Source organism: Phaethon aethereus, assembly GCF_964289735.1.
Source record: "Phaethon aethereus genome assembly, chromosome: 14".
In the NCBI taxonomy this organism is placed as follows: Eukaryota; Metazoa; Chordata; class Aves; order Phaethontiformes; family Phaethontidae; genus Phaethon; species Phaethon aethereus.
This window is the reverse complement of record NC_138590.1, coordinates 3,187,987-3,211,860: the sequence shown is the minus strand read 5'-3', so window position 1 is coordinate 3,211,860 and position 23,874 is coordinate 3,187,987. Positions and strand designations below refer to the sequence as shown.

The window sequence follows — 23,874 nt, the reverse complement described above, 5'->3', positions numbered from 1 at the left end:
CTCACCATGCACCGTGTAAGGATCTAGGCCTAGCTCTGAGTTTCAAATCACAGATTTCGTTTGAAGGAGGCGAGAGTGCCTACAAGTAATTCTGGATCTACTCTATAATGTGTGCCATAGCATGTCTCAGTTCTGGGTCCTTCAGTAGTTATGTGAATGAATAATACTACTTAAGATAAAAGCATCATGTTTCACAACTAAAATTTTACACTGGGGTGCTTTAACAGAAGTATGTTTTGTTTTCTTACAGCACTGGGAGTTTGCTCCAAATAGTGTTCATTATTTGCTAACTCTGTGGCAAAGAATGGTAGCATCTGTACCTTTTGTGAAAACGGCAGAACCCCACCTCTTAGATACATATGCACCTGAGATAACAAAAGCTTATATCACTTCTAGACTGGAATGTGTTCCTGTAGTTATAAGGTAAACTTACTGTAATTTTCCGATTTGTTGGCATATTATATTTTGGTTATGTTTAAATACACTGGTTTTGATTGCCATTGTGATTTCTTTAGATTATCTTAATTGGCTGATAGCATTTTACTCCTTATGCATATTAAATCCAGGCCAAAATCAAATGTAAATTCTAATTGTTTTTTCCTCTCATGGGCCTCTGTGTTTTGAAAAAAGCCTGTTTCCCTGAATTAACTATATTGTTCAGCTGTGACATGTTTTCTCGATGAGTCACCTTCTAGAGCCATGGAGGATAGAGTAATGGGGGAAAGCGGAATGAACCCCATGCACAAGAGAGGGTGAGACCGAATAGAACAAGCTAGGCAGTGGCAAGATTGAAATTGGCCAATTTAAAATTTCTCAATTCAAATCTTCTTTTTAATAGTCTAAGTAAATGACCTTATAGTCCACACTGTAATATAGTAAATAAGAAAAAAGTGGTTAGATTGCTGAAAGGATTTCATTTTCTCTGAGAGCATTTATGAATTGCTGCTGATAGGATTTCCTGTCTGACTACGGGACTGCAGAACAAGTCACATCTGCTTTTGCTTTTTAATTTTACATTACTGAGATGATGTCATTTGTTCAGTCTGTGTGAGGAATTGCATTCAGCTTCACCATTGTTGTCCTTTTGTCTCAGTTTAGCCAAAATCTCGTGTCTGCAAATTATGTAATCTGTCATCTTACTGTTTGGTGACTAAGCTATAGTTGGTGTTATTTGCCTTATGTTATCGACACAGTTATGTTAGAGGCTGACTTCCTAATGATTCAGAATCATGACCTTCTCCATCATTGTCTCAGGAATGAGAATTAGTAGTACCTAGGGGAGCTTCCAGCATTCCAGTGCTAGGAGAGGGAAGGACAAGCAGGTGATTGCAGGTGCAGTCAGTTTTCTGGGGCCTTCTCTCAACCAGCCTACACTTCTTTTGGCATTTTAAGTTCTCTTCTCTGTTTAGCTTTTCGGTAATGGAATCTCAGGGTAGAACCTTCATGTCTCAGCTTTATTCTCTACTGAGTGGTACGTTCCATATCAGCTTGAAAGCACTCAGCAGGGCTGAGCTTCTGAGTCAAACCATCTGGCATGACCATTGAAATGTGCTGTTGTCGTCATCAGCACTGAAAATTGAGTTCATTTGTTTGGCACTGATGACCAATTCTTCTGGATGTCTTACGTTGTGGAGGAGTAAGCTTTCTAATCTGTGGAAAAAAGCCAACAGGGAGAAGATGAGTAAAGTCTTCTCTTCTAGCAGTGTGTATCCTTCTTAAGACAGTCTTGGTAATGCTCTTGGCGTGTATCTATTCCTAGCTGTAAGTGATTTGTATACCACTGTGGTATTGTCTTATTCTCTTACGTGATGATGATCCTCAGTTGTGGGATTTCTGTAGACAGCAATATCAAATGTAGACTTTAATGTCAAACGTCCAGACCATTCTTGAGAAACACGGGATGTCTGGGAGATGATTTCATAAGACTACTTCTGTTTGCTCCAAGGAGTTTAACTGATATCTTTGCAAACAAATCCTGTTTCCTGGAATGACCATTTTTCTTACAAACCCTTATAGTTGGTAATACCACCCTCCATTCATGAGCCATCCAGCTGGTCCTTCAGAAAGAGAAAAAAGTAGCTTGGGACAATGGAAGGAAAGTCACTTTTGCTCTTTTGGGGGATTTGAATAGCTATTCCCCCTTTTGAGTAAGGGTGAGTGAGGAACTAATGATTCTTCTGCAAAGAGTCTACAGGAGGATGCTTTTCTACAAAGCAGAAGGAGAATTTTATTTCAAATATTTGTAAATACCTGAGAAGAGATCTGTTTCAGCCCATTGTGAACATTAGGATTTTGAGCAGCTGTATATCTTTCAAAGTTTGGATGTTAGCACTGTTAGCTTTGCTAGCTTTTTGGATGTTATCGTTATGGGTAGATTGTTTGTTGCCTGTGCAACAAAGGGTAACCTTCTGATGAATAAACCTCTCCTATTGTGTTTTGTGTGATGAATGTATTTACACTGTATGGCAGGAGCTATTGGTCTTTTTGTTATAGGCATTCCATAGGGTCACAGCTTGTTTACAGCAGAATAAAATAAAGATTTTTAAAGCAGTTGCATGGAATTTTACTGAAGCTTGCTTGTTGGCTCTGGTATCATGGTCTTGTCCTTAATTTGATGAATATGCAAAATCCATTTCTGCTTAGTATTCCATTCTTTCATCATCCTCTGAGAAGGATGCTGCTTGTTAGTATTCTGTTCAGGCACAGTGGACCTTAGTTCTTCAGGATTTACCTTTCTGTGTTCGTATTGCCAACCTCATCCCCTCTCTTCTTTGCTTTTTAAAATACGCGTTAAGAGGAAGGTGCAAATAGAATACTGTTCTTTTTCGTGTGGATGTAGGTAAATAAAATGAGATCTTGTATCTCTCTGTTGCATTCACCGGCTGCTAAGGCTTTTATAGTTTTATAGTGATCTTGACAGTTGTTCAAGATCTGGATGGGAAACCAGCATCAGCTTTTAAACAATAGTGGCTAAGTGGTTACTTTTTATCTCTATTCCAGAGATGGCTTAGAAGATCCACTGGATGATACAGCTACAGTTTTCCAACAGCTGGAGCAACTGTGCACAGTTAGCAGGTGTGAATACGAAAAGACGTGTACACTTCTTGTACAGTTGTTTGACCAAAATGCACAAAACTACCAAAAACTATTGCACTCTTCTAGTAGGAATCCATTAGAAATCACAGTTCAGGAAGGTTAGTATTTAATTTAATTTTCAGAATGTGTTTTATGTGCCATGAACCATATAATTGCATATGAAAAAGTGGTGGTGATCTGAAAGATACACCTAGACCTTTTATCAAACTAGGAATTAATGATCCAAGCCACCCTGCACCACATTTTCACTAGTTTTGTATTAAAGACATTGGCAGTTGATGTGTTCGTTTTAACATCTTGTTACATCTTTAGAATATAGGCATGAGAGCTGTAAAAACTTTTAATTTCTGAAAAGCAACGTTTTAGTGCCTCAGGTGCCCTCATGGGAACCAGCTGCAACTTGATGAACATTTTTGAAAACAAAGGTGTTAACTTATGTTCTTTTTGCACTTGTCTGTAAAAGTTAATGTAATGTTAAAAACCTTACTTTATTTTATACAGCTCTGTTAAGATGAACTACCTAACTTTCAAGAAACTCAAATTGTTTGTTGTAGTGTAAGTTGTAAAAATAATAAGTACTTGGGTTGGTTTGTTTTTCATATACCTGTTTTGGTCCTCTCTGTGTCTCACTTAAATTGTCTTTATAACTACTGGCTCTTTCCTAATATAGTTGTCTTATGGCTGTTGCATCTTTACATGGATAAATGGTGTTGTTTTGAAAAGGTGAGACAGGTTACTGCATAATACAGCTGTTTCTTTGCATGCTGTTAAATGTTTTTTTTTATTTTGCTCTTCTTTTGCTGACAGTTTTAATGTGCTGATTTTCTTCTGTGTAGGAGCCATTTTTTCACTAATTTATGGAGGTATTTATAAGACCTCCTACTTACCTTTTTTTATTAATTACACTTTCTTCCATGCACCTATCAACTTTTATTTGGGAGAACTTTCATTAATGATCTGATTTCATTGACCAGCTGCAGTCTGAATTTGTATCTCTTCCCCAGTCATGGGGGGCCAAAGGGAAACAAACAGCTGGAGTCAGTGTCAGTGTTCTGGGGATTACACTTACGCATTAGAAAACATTTGATGCAGTTTAAATATTGCGATTCTTTTCTGCAAACTAAACATTTGTGCTTATATTGAACAATAACTGTTATATCCCCTAGATATATGTAGTTAAATTTAGATGTTTAATGGCTTTTAATGTTACAAAATAAGTTAATGTAATATTAAGATCTCATTTTATTATACTGTCTTGTGCTCTGTATCAGTAGTGATGCGGTCATGGTTTACTAAAACAATAATCCCCAAGAAATGGGTCATTAACAGTAGTTAATGATTACTTGTGATCTGTGGTAATGACTGATTTCTTTGGGATTATTGCTGTTATAAACCATAATTACAGATTATTACAGCAATAATTATTTTCTAAAAGAAAAGATGTTGTCTGCCTCAGTAATTGCAAAAGCAAATGCACTGAAAATTTTAAATAGTGAAGGTATAAAAGACGGAAAGAAGTCATACCTATTAATTGGTATTGTGCTAAGAGAAGAGGGCTATCATCAGAGAAATAATGATGTACGTAAAAACGAGCTACTGCAATTTGTAAAAAGGAAGACAGGTTTTTATTTTAAACAAGATTATTGGCCAAAGTGGTGGCTCTGCTCTTTGAACCAGCTAACACCACTTCACAGTTGCTTTTTGATGCCATCTTCAGATGGCCACTCCTTAGTAGCTGTTAATGCTAAATTCATTTGAGCAATGTCTGTTCTCCAGCATACTCCAGCTCCTTGGTGTTTTGCTAACGATGGCGCAGTCTCTTAGCGTCCTAAATTAACAGCTGTTTGCACTGCAATGCGTAGTGTGTCTGATGGGGTTTTCCTTGGAAGTGTCCTGTTTATGAAGAAGCACAGGCCTTGAAACGGGGAAGTGTGTTGGCTGTAGGTTAGACAGGCTGTAGATGCTGTCCTTCCAGATTATTAGGAATGGAATGGGAACAGTATGGGAAGTCTTCCTCATATATCTTGTCTTTTCTCAAAAGTCAACACTTGTTCCCTGTCACAAAGTGTTTTCTGTTACAGATCTCAGACTGTATTACATATTCATGTGGTGTGCTTTTTTAAATGGGGGCTGAGATTTAAGATAAACCTGAATGCTTTCCGGTACTTCTGTTGAAATCACCTGCATGTTATTCCATGCTCTGCTTTATCTTTTCATGTATATTTAATCTCAGCATCTTTTTTATGTATAGAACACATTGTACTATATACCCATGACTGAAACAGAATTACTTAGGACGTATAGTCACCAGATTCAGGCCATAAGGACACTGGAACACTTCAGAACCAGTAATTGTTCCTGGTTGAAGGAGCTTAGGAAGTAGAGCATTCAGTGCTATCTCAGTTCTGGGTTTTTCAAAATACAACAATGTAGAACACGAGGGAAATTAAGGGAAGTTTAATGTTATGTAAATGAAGGCTAGTTTATCAGAGATTTGAAACAAAATGAAATAAACCTCAAGACTTTTGGTAGATACTGTGCATGTCCTGATACATAGACAGAAATATCCAAAATAAAATACTGTTTTACAGTCATAACATGACCTCATTTTTTTACCTGTAGTTTATTCTTTATGTTAAACTTCAAAATGTGTTTGGAAGACACTTTATTCATCAGGGTATTGTCTTGACTCTTGTAAGTTACGTTGCCATCACTTAGTAAAATCCTAGTAATGAAGGCAAGACATCTTTGGGTTTATGTAAATATCTCGCTTATTGAGAAGCCTTGTTTGTAACTTGATTTAACTTACATGGAAACTCTCCCAAGTAGTCTTCGCTGTGTTGTTATTTTCAAGCAATTCATTTCAATTTATTACAAAGTATATTTTGCCAAATGAAGATGGAGTCTAAAAGTAGCTTTACTGTTCTATAGTCTCAGTGCATTTCAGTTGCGGAAGAAACCTTTAGCAGTATCCTGAAGTTTTAACAGGTCTGTATATTAATTTGCTATTCAGGTCTTAGTTTTGGTTATACTTTAGGGAAAAATACTGCTTCTTTCCTGAGATGGGATACCATTAGTTACTGGATTTACAGCTTAAAAAGCTGAAGTAGGAATCCACATGGCTTGAGTAGGTATCAGTAGGTCAAATTTAAAGATATTTCACCTTTATGTACCTGAAAGATTAAAATGATCTAGGTTTTGCAACATGGCAATGATTTTCCAGCAGAAAGAGGCCAAAAGAATTCCCCTGAGTTCAATGTGTGTAAACTTGAGTTCCATATTTATAAAGCGGGATTTCAGTATTTGAAAGTTGTACAAGATACACTACATACACAAGCTCAGGGACTTATTTCTGGAACCTTAGCTTTACAGAAATGATGATCCTGTATGCTGTACTTTACTTAGTAAGGACTTTGCCAGTGGATCCTGTAAGTGCTTTAGTGGAAACTGATGGCTAAATAATCTGGAAGATTGGAAGACATGGCTTGAAATGGATGAGCTCTGTCTTTCAAACGCTTTTCTGAAACAGTCCACAGAGACTTTCAATGTTGCAGTTCACAAACTTTTCTTCAAGAATATGTCTGACTTATGACATAAATATTTCCTTATGTGCAAATCATTTTAGATAGTAATTTAATATTACAAAGATTCGTTATTTGAAATAGAATTTAGAAACAAGTTGATTGTAGTAAGTCTCAATTACTTCCTAACGCTATGATAAATAGATGTAACAGCCCCACTGTAGACGAAATTGTTCCATGCCTCGAAGTAACTTGTGGCAGGCAAGTGAGGATCCTAGATTAATTGTATATCTAATCTTACCAGACTGAGTTTGCTTAATTTGTATTTTAGGTTAATTCTTTTGTCTCTTATTTATAAGCATGTCCAGGTTAATAGGCGGTTCTAGTTTATCTGTCAGTTCTGCTCAGAATTTTCCCTTAGTTGATTTGTCTGGGTAGATTTTAAACCTGGTGAAGTGAGAAACCTAACCATTCTCTTGACAGCGTTCTGCAGTCTGATACCTTATAGAACTGCTGCTACCTCATGGAAAGGTATTGTACTAGGATAATGGTTTATAATCATTAACTGTCTTCTTAATGTTAGGATGTTTGGCATGGCTTGTCTATTTTGTGGGTACTTTTGTGGGAGGACGATTGACATACACTAGTACTGATGAACATGATGCCATGGATGGAGAATTATCCTGTCGGTAAGTATTGCTTATTTTGAATTCTTCATTTTGCTTTTCTTTTTTTAATGATGTTTAGTATCAGCAGATATTTTGAATTTAAATGTCTCAAATGTTATCCCGTTCTTGGATGGTGGGTGCTCAAGGAGTGTACTGACTTTCTGAGGATTGAGACCATGGCACTGGCTTTGATCTTTCCTGATTCGTCATCCTGAGCAGAGAAGGAGTCATTAATGCTATTATTTCAAAACTGCATTTCAGAGGAAGGGAAGAGGATTAAAGGCAAATATGTCTCTTTAATATAAGCAATGATTAGATATGCCCATGTAGCTACCTGTTTTCATTTGTGTGTTACACTTGTATACAAGTGTTAATTTTATTAGTTGTGAGTTATGGCTATTATTTTCTGCACTACTTCCTTTACATTAACTATTGCGGGTGAAGAAGTGCAGAGGAACTGCTGGTCAACCATTGAAAATTTAGACTTATTTTTACACTAGAGGCTTGTAATAAAAAAGGTGGCATTAGATCTTAAAATGTGCATGCCGAAGTCATCTTTCTGCAAGTTTTAGGGCAAGGAGTGAGCCGGGGATTATTGTGAATGACGTGTTCCTTGTGGCAAACACAAAGTACGTGGCAAACACTTCCTTACTTCCTTAATTCTTGTTTTCACCCACAAGTGTGTTAAAAAAGGCATGCGTATTTGATCCTGTTATTTACATCCACTAGCTAACACATGAAAAAGGGCGTACAACTTAGAACTGGATAAAAAGCTTTACATTTTCTCCTTTGTTTCTTGACTTCCTAATCTACCCTGGTGCTCTGTGGTGTTGGCAATCCTTCACTATGTTTTTATTAAAAGTAAGAGATTTTAATGTACAGGCTTACAGATGAAGTAGCTACTGACTTCTAATCCAATGACTATATATTTCAGAATTGGCAAAAGGCGAGAATAATTTTTTTAATTGCTAGGGAATTAGGATTTCAAGGAATAGATAGCAGAAGACCATGGGAAATTAAATAAAGGAATGTTCCTTTAAAAAGAAAAAAAGTATTGAATTTTCTACGCTGACATAGGCTGAAATTGATTCTTTTGAAATCAGTCCTGGTAATATAGAGATATACACCAAGTAAGGCCTTAGGTCAGAAAATATATGTTTGTTCAGATGTTTTAGGAGAGAAGCAGCGAGGCAGACTGTGCATTCTATACTGCATATGTAAACTTATTTCGGAGTACAGTAGTTTCCATTTCCAGGGAACTTGAACAGCTCTTATCTTGCACTTGCAGTTTGAGACCTATGCTTCTCAAATTTGTTTCTTTCATCATGGAATTGATGCTCTAAGAAAGAAAAAAACATTTTAGAAACTCACCACGGTATAACATAAGTATCTGAGAAAATTTCAAGTGACAAATAGAAAAGCAGTATGTTGATGTTTATTAATGGTCAATTAGTGTAATTAGCATCTAAAAAAACCAAAATCCTAGAAGAAACTTAGGCAAACAAAATATGGCTGATGGGTTTCTAGAGAAATTAGCTGTGATAATACCATTTAATTTGAGAATTCTTCCTGAAATTTTTTTTTTCTGTCATTAAGAGTTTTTCAGCTGATACCTTTGATGGATGCCCAGTTACCACAGTCTAGTAATGAAAAAGTAGAACTGGCAATTCTGTGGTTCTTGGATCAGTTCCGTAAAACATATGTGGGAGACCAACTTCAGCACACCTCAAAGGTAAATATTTGCTGTAAACCAGAGCACTTGAAATAAAAAAGCCTGTGCAAAATTGACCTGCAAATTTATGTTACACATAAAAGCTGTTGAGCTTACCTGGTGGCTGATTTGCTAGACAGAGAGAGAGATGGATAGATAGATAACTTATTAATGTGTTGTTCATCTGAGCGGGCTTCCTACCATGTATGCTTTTGAGTTTTGGCATGCAAGGAGTTAATATTTTAACAGCTATGTTCGTTAAACAATTTTAGGTTACTTTGCATTTCAATTTTTTATTTCAAACATTTAGCTGGGTTCTGCTATATTGTGTTATATTTCACAGCTGGGTACACAAGATTTATTCTTTTAATAGTTCTGTTCTTTTGACAGTTACTCATTTATGTGGTTTCCACTGTATTTCTCACATTACTTGGCTTTTCTGCATTTTAAATAGGGAAGAGGGAAAAGTAAGATGCATTTTTGAAGAAGCAGCAGTTAATTCACCTTAACTGTAGGGGACAGTCATAATATAGATGTTATAAAGAGAATGTCAGTAAGATGAGATCAATTGATCTTGAGAAAGACTGAAAGAATTCTGTTGGAGCCCCAAGCAAATCTTTAGCAAGAATTGTGACAGTGACTGAGATTTGGTTTTACTTGTGTACTACTCTATCCTTGCTTTCTGGTGAACGGTCCCAATCTCAAGAATTCTTTTATCCCTTCAGGTTTGAACTGTACTTCAACTTTATTGAATGGTTCCTCACTTAATATTAAAAATAAAGTTTTACACTATCCTGAATTACTTTTTCATAAAAGCAATGTGTTCCTTCCAATTGTCAAAGTTGATTTGTTATTTTTAGATATGGTGCACTGCCCTAATGCTAAGTAACAGAAGGTACACAGTAAAAATGTACTCATGCTCCTGGTATTTTCATTAGCAAAACTGCTGATGGCAATTCAAAGGCAGTGTGGCTGTACAGTAGTTGTAATTCGTGGATTATTTTTTCTTTCTATCCAATTTTGAGGGTTTTGGTTTCACTTTATGCTCTGAGGTGTAACTGTGTGGAGAAGCCCTATCAGTGTATAGTATGCTATAACAGATTGTATACCCAAGGTGGAAGAAACGGTTGTATGTGGGTGAAGCAGCAGGCAAAAAAACTGAAGTGCATTATTTATACTTAATCACCTGGAGCTCTGTTGTCAGCAGAAAAAAATTGTAAAACTTGAACGTTTGCCAGCTACACCAGAATTCAATACATATGCATTTAACCAGCTCAGAAATGTGCTTTGAATAACCATAAGGCTGCCTCTGCAATTGCATTGTGTGCGGAAGGTTAAATGGTTAATTATTGAGTAAAATGCTGGGTAAGGTTTCTATTTGATTTATTGAAGAGCACTTTGAACAGAAAAAAAAAAAAACTTTTAGTGAAAGGATGTGGGGGAAAACTGTAGGATTAATTTGAGAAAACGGTTTTCTGTTGTTTTATTTTATTCTTTTGGTTTTTCCCCCTGCCCCAGTAAGTGGACATGAATCAAACTGGTAATATATCATATTCCGTATACTGCCTTTGCTTATGACATGTGTCTTGTATGTAACCAGACTGGGAAAGTAGAAATTTTGCAAGGCTTTCATGGTGCATAACATTTCAAGGGGTGTTTCTAAATTCTAGCCCCAGTCTAGCAACTCCATAGTTCATTGCAAATGCATTTTTCAAAGTGTGCTTTTTTTTAATGGTTTGATTACACTATCTACCAGTATAATTTAGTTTGCAGTCAAATTAAGCTTTCTTTTTTGTTTTGTTCTAGTAGGCCTGATACAACAGCCTGTCATTTGCATTGGTGGAATACCGTGGTCCATATCACATTATTTTACCAGATTTTATTACAAAAGCTGTGTGTAAAGGCATCTGAGCTCCCAGTTTTTGTGGGTTTTTAAAATTTTTAATAAAAGAAAATGAGATGTTTGTGTACATTTTACAATTACGAGAAGGGCAGAAGGCAGCACTTGTATGATTCTTCTGTTTTATCCTGCTGTAGCAGCAAGTATAGCAGCAGATGGCATTCTACCCTCACAGTTGTAAATCCTCTGGTACTGTGTCTTGCTGGCAGCTATCTACAAATATGCAATAAAAAGGCTCACACTTGGAAGCAGAGAAATCAGACATATATCAAATGACTATGTTAATACACATTTATATAAATATTCAGGATTGCTTGAATTGTTTTATTTACAGAATGGATAATGGAAATTATGCATGCTTCAGCCATGTTGAAATAATTTTTGAGAATATTTCTCTTTGATCATATGCTTGCATACAGAAAAACAGACAATTGTTAGAGAAGACTAGATAGTCTAATGAAACTGTAGAACAAGTCTATATAAATATAGAAATTTTGTTCATTAATTAACTGATATTCTTAAGTATGTGCATATAATAAAAGCAAACTCATTATAGAAAAAGAAAATTGGCTAGGTAAATTAATGCATTCTTATTAAAGAGTCCACTGGGGCTTGCTGTCTAAGGAGGAATAGCAAAACCTTGTCGCTCTCTTCCACGATACTGTAATATACGTTTAGTACCATTATATTTCCAGTATAAAAATAATACATCAAGATACTGTCTTTTGGATCAGATAGACCTTTGAATGAATATATATATAATATTTCTGTTGGGTACTAGACCGGATTCTCTGGTTCTGTATAGCACTATTAATATCTGTTTGTCTATCAAAACATATTTTGTTCTAAATGCTGGTATGACTTAGCCTTCATAGAGTCATCTTTTTGTGGCATATTGCTGATTTGGATGCTGGAAGGGTAGTAGGAAATAAGTTGCCTGAAAAGCACTGCACTGTGCTTTACTGAAATTGTAGTCTCAGCTTCTGTCTGTGGTAGCTTTAGCGTTACTGTAGTGGGCCACTGTTAGTCACTACTGTAAGTAGTGTAATTCCTGATTCCTGACATCAAACACATGCTATTTATTAGAGAAAACATTGCTGTTTTGAATGAGACTTTTCCTTTGTAATATTCTTAACATATCAACAACTATACATTTATTTATTTATAATTGCAAGTGACGATAGGCTGGGAGGAAATGTGATTGCAAAGGACAGTACTTGAATTCAGAGCGATCTTCATGATTGGGAGAAATAACCTGAAAGTTTAAAAAGTTGGTGAAACACCATGCTTAGGAGTGAAAAGTCCCACTTATAACTACCACTGGGAAATCTCTGACCAGGCGACATTATTTCAGAAAATGCTGTGGAGATGAGTGTGTTGCAAGCAGGAGTATGTGTTGGTTTTGCACACACAAAAATATAACATCTTAGTGGATGTAGTAGTAGAAATACTGTGTCAGGTGCTGGAATTTCTGTTCAATTCTGAATATTTGGTTCTGACTGGACTGGAGCTGGAATAATGTTTCCAATTTTGGGCACCACACTTTTGAGAAAACTGTAGGCAAATGGGAGAGTTTGACAACACGAATAAGATGCAGAAGATACTGCTGTGGTGTACTTTAGCAAATAGAATATTGGGGTGGGACAAAAATCAAGGATGTCAGGAGTTGTTTTAGAAGAGCTAGTGATTGGATGTTTTCAGTGCCCTTCAAGGGAAAGACAGGATGTAATTAGTTTGTAGCAAGGAAGACTTAGGGAAAGCTTTTTAACTCTGCCAGTAATGGAGTACTGGTGCGTACAACCCAAGACGCTATGGGGGCTTTTGATTTATGTTTAGGTATACTTAATTCTTTCTTCCATAAAGTACGGAATAAGCCAGAAGTCCTGCTGGTCTGATCTCATGCTTCCTAATAAGACTATTATAAATGGTCATGGTTGTTTGCTATGGCTTAGCTAGTGAAAAGCATACTTAGAGGGGAAATGAGCCCTCCTATTTGTATTATGTCATGTCGATCAACCACCGATAAGGATTTTTTCTGTTATTTCAGGATTTTATTTTAGACTGGCATGTTTCAAGTAGCTCATTACAGCCATTTTAAAAGGAAAAAGAGTGTAAGTACTAAGAGTGACAGGAATTACATGCAGAGTTGACAGAGGAGACTCTTTTTCCAGCTCAAAACATGAGTTTGCTCTTCATTTATCTGTGCTAAGGAAGATCTCTTCTTAGTTATCCAGCCACAGGTGGGATTTGCGCTGGATAGCCTGCAGTTAAGAGAGACTGTCTGGTGACATCTCTGCTAAGTTGTGTAACTTCCCATGGCAAGTGCAAAAAAATAAGTTGGGGGTGCTAAGAATGTATTTTAGCTGCTTTTTTTTATTGTGGGTTAGAGCAGAGTTGTCACTTAATGAGCAGGTGCTTCATGAGTTACAATGCGAGTTCTTACCTTGCTGTGGCAGATAGACCAAATCTTGAGATCTGCAGCTTGTGCTTGAGTGCTGCTTGTGTTGCTGAAGAGCGTTCTTTTTATTGTTAGTTCCTTTGCATCTTCAGTTTTTGGGGGAAAGGTTTTAGTTGTCAAATACTTCTGTTTTCAGTCACAGAATATCTAGTGGACAATTACAGTGGCTTTATATGTGAGGAAGAACGTACGTGAAAGGTACTAATGTCATTAAGAAGTGTTAGGTGGGGTTTAGAATTAGGTTATAGAACTGTCTGTCGTGTCATTTATTTACACTCCGGGTTTTTTATGGCATTCTAACTGAGATTAAGGATTTTATCTTAATTTTGCACTTGTCATGTTTACTTTCTACAGCATGTGGCGCTATTTAACTAGAGTTATCCCTTTAGTTTACTGTTGCCATTCCTGAAACATAGAGGTCAAAACTATTCACCTGTTAGGTAAGGGTAGTGTGGTGAAAACCACATTAGTAATAGCAAGTGTTTGAGACTGAGCTATGCTCTTCAGCAGAGCCTGATTACAGGTTATTTCTGGAGTTGTGTTTTCAGCTTCTATAAGCAGAGCGATCTTGAAGAAATCCCACCCATAATTTTAACCAGAATAGTTACAGTTTCAAGGTTGGTGTTTGGTTTGTATGTTAAATAGAATTTATTGGGTAAAATGCAATTAGGTAAACTCTTTTGCTCCACGGTAAAGCAATTAATGGTTCCCAGTTCAGCTCTTTCTAATCAAGTAGTAGCCCTGATAGTAGAGAGGTAGAATAGTAGAGAAGTCTGGAGGTGATTTTATCCTGTACCAGGTGTCTCTAGTGTGAGGGAATCCTCCAGAAGTGAAGATCCCTGGCAATAGGGTGTTCTAGCAAGCCATGCTTTAATTTTGCCCCAACCTTAAGTAAAAGTGATGGGAACCCAAGGTACAAAACTAGGAGTTAGAATTCAGACTCTTCTGTTTCTGGGAAACAGCCCCATGTCCAAATGAAGAGATACAGTGGTCACCTTTGTTAGGTGTATCAGCTCAGTAATCTGGGGAATGCTGTCTGTTTTTCAGTCTAGGGTAGGTGAGAGTGAAGAAGGACGTAGGAGTATGGATTAATCTTTCATAAAGAGCCTTTACAAGTACAGGTTGAAGCATGATGATGAAGTAGGCTGGGGGGATGCAAATGGGTTTTTTTACTGTGTCCTGCACGTACTTTATTTGCTTATGTGGTCCATATGAAGAAGTTACTGTATTAGCATTTAGGATTGCATCTGTATGTGTTTTTAAAGCTTTTAAATTACAGACTCAACATATGAGGTAGATCTGCATCATGATAAAAAAAATGGAGGGTTTAGAATTTCGCCTACAGTGTGTTTAGATGGGACGAAAAAATGTAATTTCCTTGCTATATGTTTTTTACAGTAGCTGAAAGCAAAAAATGCATGTAACCAGGTATCACCTAACCACTGAACACAGACTTGTCTTCTAACGTGTATTTTTCAGCTCTCTGCACACCAGGTGAAGAACCCATATTTGGGACAACACTGTTGACTTACGTTATTTTGATATTTCTTCAGTAAATGTATATTTCTTTAATTACATTGCCTGCAGACACAGAAGCATGACCTAGGGAAAAAAAACAACAAACAAAACAAAACCAAAAAACCCCACCAATACATAATTGTGCAGAATGTGACTGCTTTTCACCCTGCCCAATATAAGACCCAGAGATCTGCAGCAGTCCCGCTGACTTTAGTGGGGACCTTTGCAAGTAAAGGTGTTGATCTGTGTGCGTCTCGTAAAAGATTCTGGGTCCTACCGTCTTCATGATTAATGATATCTTAACACTTATGAGTGATTATTCTTTTCTGAGCTGTAAAATATATATACTGTTTTATTTCATTACAGTGAGGTGAAGATCACAACACTGACAGGTGCTGGAAATTAGCAGGCAGTTTTGAAATTGTTCTGTGCACTAGAAATTAGATCTCATTTTAATTCAGCTTTTCTAAACTAGTAAATGAGGTTAATGCCATACATATTCAGCTGATATGGATGAAAAAATTGATATAAAGTAGATCAACATAGCTACAGGGCTACTTTAATTTATAGGTAAAGAGGCAGTGATAAATGAAAGTAATGTAGTAGTGGTCACTAAACTCCTCAGCCATCAGGGATTCAATAGCGTTAGCTGCTCATTAAAGGCATTGTTCGGGTACATCAAATAGAAATTTGAAAAGAAATAGCCAACTAACCCTTAATTATCAAAACATCGAAAATACTAATTATGCTTTAATTAGCTTTTCTTTTAATGTACTGAAATTGTTACTTTTTGTGTAGCACAAATGGATAGTTATATCAACAATAAATAGGTTGTTTTAATAACTTTCTTTTACCTCTGGGAAAACCACACTCCAATTTTTAATATGCAATAATGCTTCTCTCTAGCCTGTAGGAGATGAAAATTATTAAGTAGCTTTATTTTTTGAAGATTTTACAGCAGCTTTGGGAAGAATTATTTCACCATGCATCAATTATTTTTAATTGAACTGAATATTTTTCAGATTGCATGAAATGCCTCTCATTTAAGTTTAACATTTAGAGTTTGTTAAGGAAGCATCATAGTGAGAATTGGGTACAACTTATTTATATGGCATATTCTAGGCAGAATAAAGAACAGTTGTTTCAAAAGAAAAATATTGTCACTGGTATTTTTCACTTCACTGGGCCAAATCTGATTTTTACTGTTTCATAGCTACCACACTGTTCTCATCCAATCTCCTTGCAGTTCACATAGGAAAAGTAAGTAGGGATTGACTTCAGTGGGGCTTGGATCCATGTGGTACTGATGAAAAACTTCAACAGCTGTTGCAAAATTCTTTTTCTTTTGAGGCAGTGTGTATTCTTCCCTCTGGTTATAAGTGCAGAAGAGGAATGTCACAGCAGAACTGGGTTTGTTTTATCAAACACAACAGGTATATGTTTTTTCCAGATAAATGATGGTATAGTGCTGGTCATAAAAGCCTCCAAATTCATGTAACAGTCTATGCTGAATTAAACAGAATATAATTGCTAGTACAGAAATCCAAAATAAGTAGATATTATTGTGATGGGTGATCAAAGTATTGCGGGATTTTTCCAAATCTGTAGAATTGATACAATCATCCCAAGAAATCTTAATAACAACGTTTTTGGAAACTTTTTCTTCTAAACATTTTTAGCTTTAAAGTAGAGCAAATAAGATATTAAGCTTACCTACAGAACTTAAGAGGTTACAAGCTACCAACTTATCAAAGAGATTTCAAGCATTTTATATACACTTACCATTCAGTATGGTCAAAATACTGGGAAAATGGGACTGAAATCGATAAATACAGTTGTATTATTTAACAAGTAATTTCCTGGTGATTTTGGTCATGCCTTTAAAGAAGAATCTTTTTTTCAACGCTTTAAAGAGCAAAAATGAGATGAGAACATGTAATGTTTCTTAAACTAAATATCTGTCTTCCAGCATGGAGGCAACCACAAAACTAGTCAAATCTGTAGCTCAGACTTCGGGAAAAGTATAGGAATTTTTTGTGGGTATGGATTTGCTAGTTTGGTTTGCAGCAGCTCAGTGTTCAGAATTCATCAAGGTTTTGGACAAAAGAATTGGCAATGGCTTTGTTTTTGATAATAGTCCTTGCTTGTATGTGAATTACTTTAGTTCTCTTTGAGGCTCTGAATTCTTGACTGACTTAGCGATTTCTAGCAAGTTTAGGAGCTAAAGAAAATTTAGTCGAGTAAATGTTACTCAGGCAGATCTCCTTTCATGTTTTCTATCATAGTTCCTATCCTGCCATGAGAAGAAAGAAGTTTAAGCAAATCTTCCTGAACTAATATTTGAACTGATTTAATTGCCTAAAGATTGGACAAGCTAAGTGAATTGTGCGATTGCTTATAAAAGTGTATAGTTATTTTGAATTTCTGATTGTGGCTTGCGCTGGCACCCATCTTGCTTCATGTGAAAAGTAACTGGATTTCCTTTGACGAAATCTTAATACTTCAAAGGATTATTTAAGTATTTAGTGCAGAATTTTTTTGCTTTTGTGTTTTTAAATTAAAATACCAACAAGCCAAAAACAAGTGCACTTGAACCTGTGACATTTTAATTCATGGGACTAGGCAGGAATTCTTACTTAGAATGCCTCGGCAAACTTTCAATCTCAATACGCAGTGCCTGTTCTTTAATTACTTTTAGACATTTCTTTAGTAAATTTCACCATTACTTGGAAATTCCGTACAGCAAAGAACCTATCAGGACATAAAGACAAACACTAAGAACTTTGCAGAGTCATAAATGTTGGTTTCCTCATCAGGTTGAGTATTCTTCATTTTACATATCCTCAAGTCTGTAATTTTCTACTTGGTTGTTTTATGCAGAAATCAATATGTTTTTCTTCTTGGACTATACAGCACTTTCTCTTCTGTGTTTGCTTGGGGAATTTTTGTTTTGCCTTTTCTTTTCCCAAATTCTACATTATATACTCCTAGTCTTCCTCCTTTTCTTGCAATGCTGTTTAGAATCTTTAAATCCTTAAAATATCCTCTTTTTTTTTAAAGTGCAGTTTATTTGCTGTTCCATTAACTACACCTTTATCTTACTAACATCCTTTTTTCAGCTCATTCCTCATGTCAACTAAAACGTGCGCGAATCTTTATATAGATATTATTTAATCACATGTTTGCAATTAAAGCACTGGTTTAAGTAAAGTACTATGCTATTTTATTAGAATTTTATAACACAAATCAGGCAGTCTTAAAAATAAATAATTAGTATAGTTCAGTTCTGCGCTTGGCTGTAACTGAGCTTTATTTTGTAGCTGCTAATAAAGGCACATTATCATGTTCAGGCGTTGCAATTATCATTGAAATGTGTATGTCCATTAACTGCAACATTAGGCTGAGGATATAATTACTGTCTAGAGCCAATATCTTTGTGAAGTTACGTCTATGATGCTATTAAGCTATAAGCAATATTTGTAAACTAATATTTAAGTGTTTCAGAATTGATACCATCACTTGCGGACTTGAAAACTAATCCTACTTCCACTCCAAATTATTGACTTCTTAAGTGTTTGGCAAATATATTATTGGGTTATTTGGATGTGAGTATAATTTGTGATTTGACAGAGACTACTGTTTTTCTAATAGCAAGTGCCCAGAACAAATTGAACTGGTGGCCAAAGAAGAGCGAGGTTGTGGTGACAGCAAAATGCTGATAAACAGTGGTACAGTATGTCCCAAAATGCTGCAAACATGATTAATTTTTCTTGTAGTAGAGTTACATTTCAGACAATTTAGTATAGCAATTTAATTATGAAAAAAAACTATTGCATGCTAAGAAGAGAATAAGGGAAAGACTTTCCTAATAATGTTACAAGTATGTTTTAAAGAGGAATGAGATTGAGTCTGTTCATTGATTTGCTTTCTGAAAATTTCTTCTATTTATGCTGGCAGAAGAACCTGAAATCTCCTGTGAAGTTAGGTGGATAGTTCATTTGCAAAACTAGGCTAAGTCACCTGTAAGTAATTCCACTAATGTGGAGATGTTTGTATCTATACTGAAATGCCCTTTTTTCCACATTTTGTTTTATATGCAAATTAGTCATGGTAGTGGTTGACTTTTAAGTATTTGCATCGATTAATTTTCTGTTCTATTCACTTAATATGTGAGCGGTAGCCAGTTTTAATTTGCTTATGTGTCTCAGAAATTGAGATTTAGGGAATGCTGATGGGGCGGCATACATGTTAAACAAAATCAATCTTACAGCATTTTTCATCTTATTTTGAATGCAAGTGTATTTAAAATTTTTCTAGGAACTATTACATTGCTTAGTGATTCTTATCTGATAGAGCCTCATATCATTCCTTTTTCTATTTTACAAAAGTGGTTTCAAATATTGCTTTCATGTACATCTACTTTTTGACTTGCTTTGCTTTGCCTTTGGCTAGACTCAGTTGTAATGACACTACTTATGTTTTCTGTCCATGTCACTAAATACTAATTTGTATTTATTATATTGTTTGTGTTTATTATATTGATTATGCTCTTTGTTTAATAATTCAGTTATAATTTCACCTCAAGCAGATTCTTTGAGTAACTTCTAACTGCTGGACCTTTCCACTTGTCCTGTAGATCCCATACTAACTTCGCAAGAAGGAATAAACAGCAGACAGGGCATCTTGGATGGAGGGGGGAAACAGGCTATCTTGTGACTTACTCATGTAATATATTGGTTTTGTTGCTGTATGTTGGCCTCATATCTTCATTATTTAAGTAGCTTAATGAATTAATTTTCCAGACCTTGCAGTAAGTAAATTAACCATTAGAGTTCAAAGCAGAGTGAATAATTCTTTAATATTAGACTACGGCAATTTTTATGACTTGAGTTAAACTTAATTATGAAATTGTTTATTGCATATTTGTGTAATTCAGAAAGGAAAAATATGCAAAGCAACACATAAGTACATCTGTCAAAAAAGAACAAAACAGTAAAATCCTAGGTTAGATTAGTCTTGTTGATACTGGCTGAATTTATACATAGTTCAGTTTAGGTGCTGTGTTCATAGTCTGCACTGGTCAGCAATGCTAAAAGTTTTTTTGTTTGATATTTTAGCTGATCAGCTGTTTAGCATCTCCTTCAGAATTACTTAAGAACTTAATTTAGTTACCAGTGACTAGTATATTACTAAAACAGTCCTCTAGATGATCCTCTAGATTTTCCTTTAGAATAGTTCTGTCATTTTAGATTTCTATGGGGAATACGTATTTGTATAACAGTGTTCCTAAATAATTGTTCTAGAGCACTAATTGAAGTTAATTTTAGAGACATCCCCCCAAGAAAATATTTGACACAAGTAATAATCTTTCCATTTTCTATTCTTACACATGAAACAAACCTGATAACTGAGTAAATAAAATACAAAATTCCACTCTTTGTGACCTCAAGGTCAGTTGTTTTTGACCTTACAAAAAGGTGCATTTTCTGCATCTGTGGTTCTGTTAACTGGTGTTGATCGCTGCGTGTAAAGTCTCAGTCTCTTGGAGTATTTTCTGCTTATTTTGTTACAGGCATAAGTTCTGGTATAATCCCGAATTGCACAGAACATTCTGTTTCTCCTTTTACCTTTTCCTCTCATATCACTACTACTTTTTTTTTTTTTTAATTAAACAGGATTGGATAGTTTGCATTCCTATTATGATGGTTTATTAATTTTTTTTCAGGCTTTTTAGACTTGCAAGTATTTGTATTAAATTATCAGTGTTGACCTGATCCTTTAAAAATGAAGACAAGCATTTGTGGAGAAGCATGTATAGAAAACTTTGTCTCTTTTCATCAAGCTGTTGTCACCTAACCATCCAGTCTAACCAGCAATACATCACTTCCACTCTAGAAGAGATAAAGTCAATGGAGATGAATTGCTAAGGACTATTTCCTGCAGAGCAGCAGCAGTCATATCCAGGACATAGTATAAGAAACCTTTTGGGGTTTGAGATATAAATGAGGCTCCAGCTACTTCCTCTATTTTGCAGTTCCTCTGATCTGGAAACTTTCCAGGTTGATGAAGTCATCAGATTTCTGAATCAAGTTGTTTTTTATTTGGACTGCCCTTGGCTTCACACACCTTATGTAAATGGCCTGGTATGCTGTCTGAGATTAGCGTAGTAAAGAAAACATCCACATTGTTGTAAAACACTTCATCATGAATTAAGTGAAAAGTTTTCCTCTGAGGCAGATGATATGTCATACCTATGTCCTTCCTTTTGCAGCTGTATGGAAATACCTTTACCAAGAAAGGTGTGCCCAGAAATCTCTGCAGAAACTGCATTTTGCTCAGTCAAGGAAAGGGTTTCCAGCATGCATTCCTGTTCCTATTTGTGCGTCAATTCATGGCTCATCCAAACGTTTTGGTAATGCCTACACTCTCTTTTTCCAGTGCTTTCAGTAAATTATAGGTAGACTCTAGTGAATTAAGATGTTCCAGGCAAAATTGGATTTAGTGAAAGTTGTTTGCAACCATACAAAGAAGAGTTGAATCATGAGGTATTTCTTGGTGTCTCTACTGTTGATGTTAGGGGTTTTAGCTTGCTTCTGCCATATTCCATTAATGTAAATATGGACAGTTCAATTTTTTTCTTTACCATTTATTATCTACCTACCTTGTGTATGCAGTTACTAACATCAAATAAATCAAACTTCAGACATGATGAGGCTCAGAATTTACATCTATGTTTCCAGATGCTTTCAGCAGCACTGCTTCCCAATGACTAGCAGGTCAGTCATGGCCTTTCAATCTTGAGGACTTACTGCATGAGACTCACAGTCATCAGCTCTGATATAGATATTTGTTAGACCTTTAATGTTACTCAGTGCAGTCTGTCAGCATTTTAAAATTTCCAAATATTGAAAATATTTTTGTACTGGCCTCCATAACTCTACAATAGACAGTTTTATGCTTCAAATTGATTAAAGAGATCTAAGGACACTGAGGAAACAATAGTTGTTAATTCCTAATAGGGATAGGAGATGATAAATAAACTTGTTTTATAGGTGGTGATCAGATGATCAGTAATTCTGTGCAGGGGAATTTCACTTTCTCAGTTGAGATTTAAAGGTTCATGCTATAATTGGAGAATCTCCGTGACAGAAAGGTTTAACTTAATTTTAATGTTTTTTGCCTACTGCGTTTAGTCCCTCTTTTGATTACATGGTGGACACATGAAATCCCTAAAACATACTTGTCTGAGAGAACAGACTTCTTGGGCTAAGAACACATGAAACCAGCAGTTGAAAACGTCTATCCAAACATCGGTTAAGGGCAGGTTCCTTCAATACACTAGTGGGATCTTACATTTAAGTCAGTTGCTTTGGTGAGTTTCTTCTAGGTTACTATTTTAAGCTTTACTTTTTCTATAATAAGCCCAGGGAGTTCAGAAACTGAATTTCTTCTGTTCCTGTCATTAAAAGTAATCAATGAAATGATGAGTAAAAGAAAAGCAGAGATAGCTGTGGAGAAATTGTGACCAACTTTTACGGACATCTGAATTTTAATTAGGTATTGTAAGCCTATTTTTCTCATCCTTTTTAGAGGAGTTCTTGCTTCAGTGCTCATTGGAAACATTAACTGAGATTCAACAGCAGAATCATTCACCAAAAAAGCAGAATATGGGTGGTGGGGTTTTTTTTCCGTAGCCTTAACTGTCGTAACAGTGGGGGTGAAAGGGAGATGTTGAATCATTCAGATTTTTTTCTTTGTGATGAGTTGATTTTGAGTGTACAAAACGTGTGGAGTGGTTATTCATTAGAACAGAACTATTTCTTTTTCATAAGATACTCAAGTCAGCAAATACATTTCCTTACAAATAGGTAGGAAGAACTCTAGCAATTCTGAGAAATTTGGTCAACTTTCTGTGAGTTACTATCTAAAGCCTTATTTTCTACTCAGTCAACCTAGTGAGTTCAGGAACTACGGCAGCCAATATTATCTGAAGTTTCTGTCTTAGGGCTCTTGGTATGAAAGTTTGAAAGAGATATTGCATATCCTTGAAAATGTGGAGCAAAAATTAAAGACAAAAGTTTACCTAACTTACAGACTGAGGGACCAAGGGTTGGTATGAGATTTTTTTTTTTAGCGCAGAAGCATTCTGGAACTATTCAGAAATGGGTTGATGAAGGTGGGCGGGTTGACTGGGTGATGAAATCTGATCTTTTTTTTTTCCCCTTTCCACTAAATATCGGTATCATTTGCACAACAGAATATTGGATTTTGTAACTTTGACTAATGAGACTCTTTTGAAGGTGTTCATGGCATGCTATGAGATCAATTATTTCAACTGAGATCAGGATTTTCTTTACAAATTAATAAATAGCATCTACTGGGGAAGATACAGTATGTCTAACAACTAGAAAGTCAGCAGAGGGAGCACAAGGTAACAAACAGAATTGTATTCAGTGTGCTGGGCCGGTGGTCGTAATGGTTCTGGTGAACAAGCAGTGAATAATCAGATATTTGTTTGTTTTGTATTCTGTAAAGATTTAATCATAGTAACACTTTCATACTACCGGCTCAAATACACTTAGATGGTAAATTATATCATGTTATTTCTCAAGGCATATAGAACCGTCAAGTAGAACTGAGCTATGATATGTAGGGGTGTTTCTATTGCAAACCCTGGATTACTTTTGGCAGTTCTAGCTTGCCTTTTGCTTTCTTCGTTTGCCAGTAAGGAAGTACCTTGTGCAGATATACCCCTTCTGGTCATCTGCAGAGGGCCAGGGGGAGGGAAGCAGGTGGGTGGAGGCTGCTTGCTCTTCTGTTTCTTCACCTACAGGTTGGTGGCATTAAGCTTCCTACTTGCTTTGACACTACTTTGGCCCAAAACAAGTGAGAGAATACTTTTGAGAAAACGTTTCATTTTTAAGCATGCTTAACCTTAATAGTTATGACAAGTTTTTAAAAATCTGTGCATTTGAAACAGCATTAATAATTCATGCATGTTT

The 23,874-nt window shown here is 35.8% G+C and overlaps 1 protein-coding gene across 1 annotated transcript in view; it reads left to right on the top strand.

Annotated features, from left to right (window-relative positions):
- Positions 1 to 23,874, top strand: part of RANBP17 (RAN binding protein 17) — a gene marked incomplete at both ends in the record, with an annotated part of 158,590 nt that overhangs the window by 18,238 nt on the left and 116,478 nt on the right. The window contains 4 exons of the mRNA XM_082006378.1: positions 251 to 423; positions 3,001 to 3,194; positions 7,201 to 7,306; positions 8,882 to 9,017. Of these exons, the coding sequence (XP_081862504.1) occupies positions 251 to 423; positions 3,001 to 3,194; positions 7,201 to 7,306; positions 8,882 to 9,017 (609 nt within the window). The remainder of the gene's footprint in view (positions 1 to 250; positions 424 to 3,000; positions 3,195 to 7,200; positions 7,307 to 8,881; positions 9,018 to 23,874) is intronic.